Source organism: Narcine bancroftii, chromosome 9 (assembly GCF_036971445.1).
Source record: "Narcine bancroftii isolate sNarBan1 chromosome 9, sNarBan1.hap1, whole genome shotgun sequence".
Taxonomy (NCBI): Eukaryota; Metazoa; Chordata; class Chondrichthyes; order Torpediniformes; family Narcinidae; genus Narcine; species Narcine bancroftii.
The window spans coordinates 22,350,800-22,363,392 of NC_091477.1; the positions used below are offsets into that span (position 1 = coordinate 22,350,800).

At 40.4% G+C, this 12,593-nt stretch overlaps 1 protein-coding gene and 1 long non-coding RNA gene across 32 annotated transcripts in view; one reads left to right on the top strand and one right to left on the bottom strand.

Moving 5' to 3' along the window:
• Positions 1-12,593, bottom strand: part of LOC138743288 (protein Jade-1-like) — a 199,850-nt gene that overhangs the window by 45,278 nt on the left and 141,979 nt on the right. For all 31 annotated transcript variants that reach the window (XM_069898402.1, XM_069898377.1, XM_069898381.1 and 28 more), the window contains one exon: positions 4,953-5,081. In XM_069898402.1, coding sequence (XP_069754503.1) covers positions 4,953-5,081 — 129 coding nt within the window. The remainder of the gene's footprint in view (positions 1-4,952; positions 5,082-12,593) is intronic.
• Positions 4,862-12,593, top strand: part of LOC138743291 (uncharacterized) — a 48,795-nt gene continuing 41,063 nt past the window's right edge. The window contains exon 1 of the long non-coding RNA XR_011344785.1: positions 4,862-4,943. This is a non-coding gene — a long non-coding RNA (uncharacterized lncRNA). The remainder of the gene's footprint in view (positions 4,944-12,593) is intronic.

Below are 12,593 nucleotides of genomic sequence, written 5' to 3' on the forward strand. Positions count from 1 at the left end.
ATGTAGGAAGTTGAGATAGTCTGGATGAGATAAGGGTCTCCTAGCCCTAGACAGAAGTACCAAGTTCTACATATATAATTAGTAAGCCATACACAGATTTATCAAGTTATGCATATTTAATTTGTAAACCTAGACAGGATTAGCGAACTCTGCATATGAAGGGACTGTAGCGCTGAGAGTTGGAAAGGTGTGAATGGGGACAAGGGCAAGGTTGTGAATAAGGACAATGGGGATAATGACATGAGAAGACACCAACAGGATACCCCCTGGTCCTCCAAGTCCACTGAAACTGCACGTAGGCAGGAAGGATTGCCTATGCCAAACCCATCCAGGGGGCAGAAGAATGTAAGGGGGAGGGTATTCTGATACTGAAATTCACTGTATAAAAGTTGGGTGAGCCCCAGTGTATGTGTGTATTCCCAGAGTAAGGGGAAGCACCCAACTTTGCATTGTTGTAAAATAAATGTTCTTTGTTCTCAATTTTTGTCTCGAGCAGTTTCTGTTAAGGTGCTTCTATTTCTAACAAGTACAAAACTCTTTCCTCCATTTTTAATATTTATCTGTAATTTCCCCTTCCATCCTGTCATCTCTCTTTACAAAGTTCATACTATTTCTTCATTCTCAGCCCCAGCCTCTTCCCTGATATGGGTCTCAGTTTCACATCTCCTGTGTTTTATTTCTTAGTGAGGTAGATGACAGCAAATACCACCAAGTTCATTTGCGGACGTTATCTAGTGGAGTGGCAGTTCAATCTCCAGATCCCATGAAATTAGCTAGTGGAACTCCACCAGAACCTTTAAGAAGTATCTTGACAGGCCTTTGTTTGAGCACCGCAAAGACAGATATGGAATAAATACTGGTAAGTGAGATTAGTATAGACAGGCATGATGGTCAGCACAGGCACAAAGGGCTGAGAGCCCTGATTCTGTGCTGCACATCCTTATGAGCTAATGTCAAATTAATCAACCTCTACTAAAGTTAAAGTCCAAAAATTTGGATGCCATAAATCTGGACCGCCTGAAAATCTAGACTCTCAAACTCTTTAATTTTAGTGGGCTTTTGTGTGTGTGCATGCATAAGTGCCACAGATGCACAGGACAACAAGCAACCACACTTAATACAGGTAATCACAAAGACATTCATTTGTACACTGTATTTTCCTTTTAAAATGTCCATTTTATGCTTTTTTTTGTAGAGAAAAAATTGTTTACCTTTCTGTCAAGTGTTGATTATTTTTCTTTAAAAACTGCTCATTTTGATAAATGAAGAATGTTGTATTTGCTCATGAATAAATGATCAAAATTTACCTGTCCATCTCCTTATTTCTCCTTAAATTTGAATTTTAAAAGTACTGCCCAACTATTCAGAAAATCCAAAGAGATCCAATCCCTGAGCAGTTCGGAATTTAGGACTTTTACCGTATAACAAAAACGAATGCCGCAAGCACTCGCAGAAATTTTCCCTTTCGACAAAGAGGTAATTTTGGGGACGGCCACAAAACTGGAGCAGAAGGGACATCCAATCACCCAAAAACAAGCTCCGTGGTAAATGAATCAGGGTGGCAGATGCAATAGAAGATTCAGGTTTGATCAACAGGGAGGGGATAATTGAACAAGCATGTATTCCACCAACTGCAAAGTAACTCAAAACAGTTTGCGTTTTCATTTTATTCACCCGATTTCCCACTGAGTTGATGACTCCCAAAGCAAGAGGTTTCCTTTCTCTCACAGCCCTCACCAATCATGACTGATCCATAACAAAAGAAAAAAAATTAGGCAATTTACACAAGATATCACAGCAACATAGACAGGGCTGTCCACGCCAGAACATTTAATGTTACTTCTCTTACTTGAAATACTGAATTTAAAACTTCCTACGAGATCCTCCGGCCTGCCATCATTTAAAATCAGAACTGGATGCATTATTAACAGTTTTTTTTGTCAAGTGGAATTTTTATTGGCTTGAAATCTAGAATTTCTGTCTACTAACAACAGATGTTTTGGTGTTTTGAATAAGATTGTAGGCATATAAAGTCTCAGCAATATTTTCGACAAATGATTTGCTTTCATGTTTCCAAAAGTGGACAAACTGCACAGTCCCTGTAAAACTCACTTTTATTGGGTTCCCTTGCTTGGAATTACTTTTCTGCATATCTATTGCTAACTTAGTTCCTTCCTGTTGCACGCTTTCTCCTCCTGGGAAGTGGTTTAGACATCAGGGCTGGGTGAGCTGCCAGACTGCTTGGTATTTCCTCAGTTGTTTGGATAGGTATTTGTGGTGAGGAGAAGCACACTCGAAACTAGCGGGGAAGTGCATATTCTTGCCTGTGCTAGCCGAGGTGCTGCAGAGAACTTTCACCCACCACCGACTTGGCTGAACTGTCTGCAGGGCCTCAGTTCCTGATTGCCAGATTATGCCCCTCATCTGTTGCTTTGGGATCCCGAAACATAAAATAATTCAGCCTACCATGTCTGTGCTGAAGCTTCAAGATAACACCAGTTGGGCAAAATATGTGAGAGTTTTTTGGAAAGAAACAATCTATTAAAAGTAAAAAATTGGCAAACTGACTCTCTGCACCACAAATAGTGGAATATGTATCAGGAGATTTTCCAAAGAATTGCTGGATGGCAGTTGTGTTGGCATAGGTCGTTTTCACCTTTCTCACTTTCCAACCCATTTAGTGGGGTGTAATATAACATGGTCCCTGCTCTTTGCAGGGTATTTCTATAAAAGGAGTTTGAATATTCTCACTCCATTTGTCTGTGAGAAGCAAAACTGCCTATATGTAGCTCAGTGTAAATCCGGAGACCTCAATTATGAGGGTGTATAGCGAACAATGTATAAAGCTGTTGCTCTGAGTGGTGTTATTCCTTCTTCTGAACATGCTTTCTACCCATTGAACCGATTTCTTGAGCTTCGTCCCTTCTTTCTGCCTCAGTATGGTGCCTTGTTTTGGCATATACCCTCTTGATGATTACAAATCCAATGTACATGTATCAGATTTGTCTCCAATTCACTCATTATAATCTCAAGGTAAATCAATGACAAATACAGAGAATGGTATCCCTTTTTCTATCTGTGAATTATAATTTCAATGCATCATCCTCAATTGTGAATATATTTTGTTTCCGAAGGTGTCTTAATAGCTGTTTTCCTGAACCCTAATCTCTTTTGTCATTTTTATACATGAACTGGAAACAGACTAAATATCCTCAACACATGCACATATTGCTTAATACTTTTCCATTTTAAATGGTACTTTCCATCCATTAGTGAAACAACTGAAACGTTCTAGAGATCAGTGAATACTATCAACTTTGTATGTTTTTCCCAGTTCTATTCACAATTACCGGTAGTTCAATGGGAAGTGTAATTTATCTTGCCAAAATATTTATAGAAACAACAATGCAAGTTTCAAACCCTCCACTTTGTGGCCAAATAATTATATATGCATACAATAACACATTTTATTTAAATTGTTGAACCAATCATTGATTTATTTCACTAATTTTCTAAGCTTCACCACCAGCCTTTTTATGAGAAAGTAAAATGTTTGTGTTTGAACAGCTTTATACATATATATAAAACACTACTGAGTTAGTGTTATTTATTATGCCACAACACTCAGCCAGGTACAGAACACAGACTCAATTGTGGCTTTGCTAAATTTTTACCTCTGGGATTCTTATACAAAATTAATTTCAGTCTCTGCAGATGCAATGGTTAAAATGGTTTCGATATCCTTGACCACATGGGGTGAGGGTGTCAGTGATATTAAATTTAATTAATTTTTTTATTTACAGCATGGTAGAAGTCGATTCTGGCCATTTAATCCCATGCCACCCAAGTACAGCCTAATTAACTTACATCCTCATATATTTTGGAGAGTGGGAGGAAACCAGAGCACCCAAAGGAAACCCATGCAGAATGATATGATTTATCTCTCTTTGAGGAAGAAAGGAAGGTAGAACTTATCTAAAAGAACAGTGCTCGACTTGACGAATCCTGTGAACCAAATACCCCTTTTACACAGAGCTCGAAAGGTGGATAATATCCACCTTTCGAGCGCTGATTGAATGCAATGAAAGTGGATTTGGAGTCTGAACTTATCCAGCTTCAGTCCGTCAAGGTAGGTAGTATCAGAGGTGGAGCATATCGATATGGGACCAGTCTAAAACGGGAAACCCTTGTTGCCGGGTTGAAACAGCAAGGAAAGGTAACATCATGATGTTGGGTCCAGAAAAAGTTCATAGTCATACATGCACAGTGAGTAGAGCAGGGGTCTCTACTAGTGTGCGAATGTTAGTGGGTCTGGAGGCAAGGGTTGCAATCACACGTAGCTTTTATCAACAAACAATAATTTGTTGAAGATTATGGCAAAATGTTAACAAGAATAAAACACACACGTCCATAATTTATAAACGTGTACAATTTATAAAAGAGTGTGGGAAATTGTTAAACAGTACACAATTACTGTACCGTTTACACATTTTCCCATGTTCCTTTAGAAATTGTGTACTTGTGTTTTATTCCCGTTAACATTTTTCCACGCTCTTCTATAATTGTTGTGTGTTAATTAAAGCTACGTGTGATTGCAAACCCTTGGGTCCAGACCCACTGTATCAGATTCTTTTCTCAACACAATGTCACACTAGGAACCCACGGTACTGTGCCACACATCCTGCATCTTTTGCATTGGGAAGCCGGCTTGCTGTGTAAAAGGACTCACTGACCTGGCTTTACTTTTGTTCTCTGTGAACAAGCAAGCTGGCTTCTGGAGATGGATTGTGTATATGGCAATAATCCAGCTTTTCAGTATAAAAAGGGCTGTAAACAGCCTCGCCCTCTCTCCACCACCTCATTTCCGGCATCCCAATCACATGCAGGAGCGGACTGCCAACAACCTCCTGATGTTTGTTTTACCAACGGCAGTAAACACGAAGGTAACTCACCAAACTGTTTCAGCAAGGACTGCGTTTCACTTGTTAACTTGCCTTTCTTCTCATGGCTGCCCTTTGATCTGTTCTTCCCACGATCCTTTGGGTCACTCAGTTTTCCTTTTATTTTTTTCCCAGAATATCCTAGGACAGAGAATCAAACAGAGAATTTTTCAAATCTGTTCACATGGATGGGCACTGTATTGAATTAATGGAGAGGAGAATGTGGGAGAGATGTGCAAATGTTTACATGGTTAGATCCAGGGTACAGTAACCTTTGTTAAATAGATCCCAGGCAGCAAAATGGCACAACTCACTGGAACACGTCAATAAGCAAGTGAACCTTGAATATCACATCTGCAATTGTCTTGAAGATCTTAGTGGGGAGTACTAAGGGTAGCAGTCCGATGGACTGTTTCACTAAGAGTAGCCGATTCCAACTGCAACCCAGGAGCAGGTCTGTAGACTTTCATGTTACACCCAGGAGCAGGTTGCCTGTCAATCTGTTTTCACAGGAGAATTTGGAGGAGAAATATGGAATTTAAAAAAAATCTTTTAGTCAAAATTAGAAGCAGGGTTATTCAATCATAACACAGTCATGCTTGAAATTGAACCATTATAATGTCAAAAATAAAACATGAAAATCTGCAGACATCGTGGTTGAAGTAAAACCACGCAGCTGGAGAAACTCAGCAGGTCAAACAGTGTCCTTTATATAGCAATGGTAAAAATACAGAGCCAACGTTTTGGGCTTGAGTCCTTCATCAAGGCATTCAAGGTACAATGAAATCCCTGATTTTACGCAAATTCGACTATAACACAATAAGCCCATTAGACCTTTTTTTTTTCATTGGACCTTCATTTTCATTTTAAAAATGACATTTTTTTAAATATCAAAATGGAACAAACTGTTAGAAAAAGAAAATCTTTTTCTGTGAAAAATTGTAAGAAATGTCTTCTTTAATGACCCCAATTTAGCGCAACCCCCACTTTTATCGTGATGACAATTTTTGGACCCAAATGATCGCATTATGACAGGGTTTCACTGTATACCCTACCTTGATGAAGGGCTCAAGCCCGAAACGTCAGTTATGTTTTCACCTTTGATGCTGTTTGACCTGCTGAGTTTCTCCAGCATTGTGTGTCAATGCAGCCCTATTTATTTAGTAAAACATTAAATGATGTGATGACAGTATGTAATTTTACCCATTTTATCTTAGTTTCAATGAAGGGTTCAGGCCCAAAACTTTGACTGACCCTTTCTACAATGGATGCTCTCTGACCTGCTGAGTTCCTCCTGCAATTTCTTCTTTGCTTAAAACTCCAGCATCTGGAGTTTTTAATGTTTCCCTTTACCAGCTGCTGTTCCTATACCCAAGGTAACTAACACCATAAAGACAAAGGTGCAGAAATGGGCTATTCAGCCATTTTCCCATGGCCCCACTGCCCAGCCTTCTCCCCAAAACCTTTGATGCCCCAGCTAATCAAGAACCTGCCTTAAATACACCCAATGACTTGGCAACAGCTTCCCCCCTCCCAAGGTGCCACGATCACCGCGACCTTTTCTAAAGGTCGTTGCTGCTGTCTCTCCACAAGAAACCGATTGTCATGGGATGAAGCTGGGGCTGTGCTTTTTGTCAGGACCTGCTATGCACTTTAGCTTTTTAGCCATTCCTAACACCACTTTGCTGCCTCAATATCATCTGCCAGAGAATGGTAATATCTCCAACAAATGACATTGGTGTCACTATAATTCCTGAATCTAATCCTTCTGGGTAAATTCATGCCTGCAGAGGTTACTGAACATACAACTGGCACGACGTGCATTTTCAAGTTACAAATTATTTTTAAACTGGTTATGCAAACAGAAGATTGTGCAACCAGCTGGTTCAAATTTCTCCCAATTCACTCACCAGACCAACCAGTACGCGCTCAGCCTCGCTTGTAAACTGAAAACATCATCAAGCTGCCCCCAATGAGCAGTGTGTAGAAGTTCAAAGCAATAATAACAAACATCCACAAGTTTAGATGGGCCTCATGTCAGTCTTAGTAATTTGTCTTAATCCCATTGTACCTAAAGGTAGCATCAGGATTGTTTTGCAATCACAGGAAGTGACCTACGTCATCCACAATTTTCCTTCTCTGATCTGGCACATCCACAAAAATAACTCCTGAAAGGGAGTTAACACATTCAGTGCTCTCAGTGCTAGGTGGTGAACCGGAACAATTAGCTGGAACTTTAATGCCTTCTGACAATCTGAAATAAAAACTGAAAATGCCAGAGAAACTCAGCATGTTGACCAGACTCCGTCCGGTGAGAGAGAAGCAAGGTTAACATTTCAGCCCTCTCCCTTCCCACCATTCAAACTCTTGTTCAGGTGAAGCCGCAATTCAGTTTAATTAAAATTTTATGTAATACATTCAGTCCTCACCAAGTCTTCTCTACATTAGGGAAACCAAAAAAGAATTGGGCAACCATTTTGTGGAACAGCACTATTCAGAATTCAAGGATGATCCAGAGCTTCCAGTTGTCTATCACTTTAACTTTTTTCCCCACTAAATTTTGCCTTTGCCCTTGACCTCTTATAATTGTTCCAAAGTAAGCTCAAGGAACCACATTTTATGTTCAGACGACATACGATACAACCCTCAAAAGCTAAACAATTCCATAATTCCAGGAGTGGCCAGTTCTCATGAAAGTTCATCAACTTGTAATATATTACCCCTGCTTCTGACTCTCCATAGCTGCTGCTTTACTTGCTAAGTATTTCTAGCATTTACATTTATTTAAACATTTCACCATCTGCTGTACTGTCTGCACAGTTCCAGTATTTCTTTTTCACTCTCCCCTTTGTCAGGCAGATCAAATAGGATTAACAAATCTTCATCAATTTGTCTCAGCACCACCACAACTTGTATCATTCAACCTCACTTGATCTCCACCTAATCACACATATTCCATTTCTTCTCTCCACCCTTCTTAAAACATGCTTGACATTCACTTTTCCTTCCTCTAGTGAAAGATCATTGGGTGAAACATTTACTGCTTCTCTCTCCACAGTTACTGCCCGATCTGAGTATTTTCACCATTTCTGTTTGACAGAAACCGCAGTCTAAGCTGATGCCAATCCAGTATGATAAGAGTGCTGTACTGTCCCAGGTACATTGCTTTGGATGGGACTTCATGTTGAGGCTCAATCTGGAATTGTGGGTGGACACTATGGCAGATTTCTAAAAAGACCAGTTGAGTCCAAAATTTCTTCGCCAGAGCTTTATAACCCACTCAACACCAATAAAATAAGTACCCTAACTTTAACTCACTGTCTGCACAACCCTTCTGTGTGCTATTTATTTACATTACAAAAGTGTCAACACTGCAAAAAATGTTTGTGAGATTGTAAAAGGTACTATATAAATGCCACAGTTTCTTTCACAGTTAAGGGTTTACTGTTAATTACATCTCTCTGAAGTTACTTGCACCTTTAAGGTAAGGGGAATATTTGTGTTTGTTTTAGCTTCATTTTAATGCAGAATAAACTGGGGTTGGACAGCTATGGTCTAAACCATAATGTAGCTTTATTACTGAACTTGAAAGATAGTGCCCAAGCCTACAGAGAAACTACCAGCAAACTGATGATTGCAGATGCTTGAAAAGTAGCTTTAAAACTGTACAAGAACAGAGACGCCCTAAAACAGAAGAGCATTCCTCAAAATGCTGCCACTGCTTTGGTTGAATTGTCTGATGACAAGCTGTGATCGAACCATATGTACACTTTCAATAATCTGTCCACCCTGATCATTCCTGAATGTGACATACACCAACTGTGATACCATACAATACAGAAGATTATTTAGAATGTTTCTATGCTTGTACACCGGTATTGTGCACTAATAAATTCTGTTAGTTCCTGGCAGTGCTAATCAGTGATAGTATAACAGCATCAGAAAAGGTGAATGTTGTGGGGGGATGCTTTACTGAGTCAGTATGGATGTAAGTCAGAAACGGGAAGGGAGTGATCATTCTGTTGGAAGCATTCTATAACCCCAAAAGTGCAAATACATCTGGAGACTACAACTTCCCTAACGTGGTCTGGCACCTCCTTACTCCAAAAGGTTTAGATGACATAAGAGGATTCTTGGCACAGTATGTGAACAAGCCAATGAGAGGACAGGCCATTCTGAATCTAATATTGGGGAACAATGTCAGTCCTCTGGGAGATCATTTCAGAGACAGTGACCACAACTCCTTAACCGTTAGTTATGGACCAGGACAGGTGCAGTCAAAATGTTTAACTGGGGTTGGGCTAATCATGATGGGATTAGCTAAGAACCTGTAAGAAGAAATTGCAAACAAACGTTCAGGGAAATGCACAGCAGAAATGTGGAAGATGTTCTGGATATGATAGTCCATTGTCCAAAGACGGAAGGGCAAAGGAACCATAGTTTACGAGAGAGGTGGAGCAGCTGGTCAAGAAGAAGGAGGAAGCATACATTGGTTTAGGAAGCAAAAATCAGGAAAGGCTCATAAGCAGGGCTGGCGCTACCATTAGGCAAACTAGGCAGCCGCGTAGGGCGCAGATCTCAAAGGGGCACTGTTGAAGAGAGCAAATTGTGCCCCACAGTTCAAGTAGGCCAAGAGGAAGGGTTGGAATCGGTGTTGGGATCTGCGGTGACTGCCTGTAGGCCGACTGCAGAAGGGAGGGTTTGGAATCGGCGCTGGGAGCTGCAATAAGCTGAAATTATAGAGTCACACTTTGCTCAGGGTTCTTTATCGATGTATTGCAAGTTCTCACAGTGAGATACTATATGTCCAGGCAATTCTTAAGAGACATGTAAAAACCTCACAACTCCAGCCATCTGGCTTCTGCCCTGAACTCTGGCCCTATCTGTGTGCAGATATTCTCCCTGTGACCATGTTATCTTCCTCTGGATCTTCAAACTTCCTCTCAAATCTCAAAGACGTGGGCAGGTAGATTACTGGCCATTGCTACAATGTGTAAGTGAGTTGTAGAAATGGGTGGGGGGGGGGAAATGATAGAAATATGGGAAAATTAAAAAAAAAAGGGAATAGCATAGATTTGCAAACCTGGTTACGGGAAAGTCAGAGCAAAATGGCAAATGGGGTATTTTCATACTGCATCATTCCTGTGGAACAAAATGGACACTGGAAGGTATATAGATTTAAAGGTGTGTTAAGTCAAAGATTTTTAATGTGGTGTTGCCCTTGATGCATTCAACTGAGTGCCCTTTAGTTCAAAATTATTTGTGAACCAAAATATTTTCTTTTGTATTTGAGAAAGATAATCAAAGATTAATGCATTACTTATTCTTGCAATTTAAAATAAATTTAGCAGTTTCATGTTTTGTGCTTTTCACTTTTTCTACAAAATGTCTGTTTTTGAAACTTGAAGTTGGCAATTTTTTTTGTGGTGGGAGGGGGTTGCAAGTAGTTGGCCTTGCCTAGGTTGCAAAAGAGTCTGGCACCGGCCTTGCTCATAAGAATTATAAGGAAGCCAGGAAGGAACTAAGGAGAGCTAGGAGGCCAGCAAAGGCCTTGGCAAGTAGGATCAAGTAAAACCTTACGGTGTTCTACATGTATGTGAAGAACAAAAGGATGACTAGAGTGAGGATAGGGCCACTTCAGGATGAAAAGGGAAATATGCCTGGAGGGGCGGTCCTAAATGAATACTTTGCTTCAGTGCTCACCATGGAGAGGGATCTTGGTGAATGTGAGGTCAGTGGAGAACAGGCTAATGTGCTTGACCACGTCGCGGTTAAGAAAGAGGAAGTGCTGGATCTTGTTGAAATTATTCAAACAGACAAGTCCCCATGACCAGATGGAATATACCCAAGATTTTTATGGTAGGTGAAGGAAGTGGTGATAATATTTGCATCTACCTGGCCACAGGTATGGTACCTGAGGATGGCAAATATAGTTTCCTTGTTTAAGGAAGGTAATAGGGAGAATCCTAGGAAATAGAGACCAGTGAGTATTGTGTCAATGGTGGGCAAACTATTGGAGAAATTAATTGGGACAGAATTTAGAGAAGCAGTCTTCTTGGAGATAGTCAGCATAGCTTTATGAATGCCAGGTTGTGTCTCACGAGCCTAACTGAGTTTTCTTTGAGGATGTGACAAAAGAAATTGATGCAGGTAAGGCAGTGGTTAGGGCTTACATGGATTTTAGTGAGGTGTTTGAAAAAGGTTCCCCAAGGTAGGCTCATTCAGAAAGTTATGAGGCATGAGATCCATGGAAACTTGGCTGTTTGAATTCTTTGGAGTGAAGAAAGATGAGAAGTGACTTGAGGTATTTAAGATTATGAGTGGCATAGACTGTGTGGACAGCCAGTACCTTTAATTTAAGGCAACAATAGCCAATACCAGACTACACCTGTTTTAGGTGAGCGGAAAAAAGTCTAGGGAGTTTCCAGAAGTCCGTGTTTTTTTTAAAAAACAGTCTGGAATGTATTGCCAGGGATGGTGGAGGAGGCTGTTGCAATAGGGATATTTTAAAAAAAAACCTCTTAGATAGGCTTAAGGATGTCAGTAAAATAGAGGATTATGGTCCTTGAGGTTGGGAAGGATTAGACTGATGCTGGAACAGGCTTACATAGGTCTGCACAACACTGTCGCCTGTATTGTGCAGTAATGTTCAATTTAGTGAGGATGTCATCACTTATAAACTGCAAAGACTTATCACAACTTTTGGTGATCCATAGTCTCTTTTAAGCATCATATGATCTCACGAGCCAGGTTTATAGTTCAACTTGGTGCAGAATGAAGTTCACTCGTTGCCTCTAACTACAAATCAATTTTGAAAATCACCTTCCTTACTCTGAAGGCAGTGCATTGCAGGGATTTAAATGGTGTGAAGGAGACCAGATGTCTTATTTGTTTCTTCTCTCACAACTTGCTTCTTGAATTAAATCACCAAGCCAAGTGCTACATCTTGAGAGCAAAGAGGAAGACAAACTCTGGCCAATGACACGTAACTGTGAATACTGAGCTGCCTCCATTCCTGTCAACATTCTCTTCACTTTCTCCAGTGAGAAACCAAAATGAAGAAAAGTATCGTCAAGATGAGGAAGAAACATTCCTCTAATCTGGAAAATAACTTTTTGGCTTTTCTTCCCTCTCCCTCCATGCTGCCTACCTACCATCCCAGGTCTCCCAGGAGTTACAGAAGGATGTAACAAATAGGAGAAGGAATAAGTATTCTGGCCCGTCAAGCCTGCTCCACCAATGAGAGCATGGATGGTCTGATGATAGGCTCATCTCCACCTACCTGCTTTTTCCCCATATCCTTTAATTTCCCTCCTATATAAAAATCTACCCAACCTTGTCTAAAATATATATACTGAAGTTGCCTCCACTGCTTCAGTGGGTCTCGAAGTCCATAGATTCACCAGCTTCTGGGAAAAGCAATTTTTCCTCCTCTCTGCCTTAAGTCTACTACCCTGGATCTTGAGGCTAAGTCCCCTAGTTCTAGTCTCCTCCATGAATGGAAACTGCAGTGAAAATGTCCAGGCAAACAACAGCTGGTTTTAGAATTGGTAAGTTGTTAGGTAAACAGAAGTAAGTCTCCAAGCTATTCTGGACAACCTTGTCGTTGCTGTCCATGCTCCTGTTCTTCCACCCCTAAGTTCTAACATATTT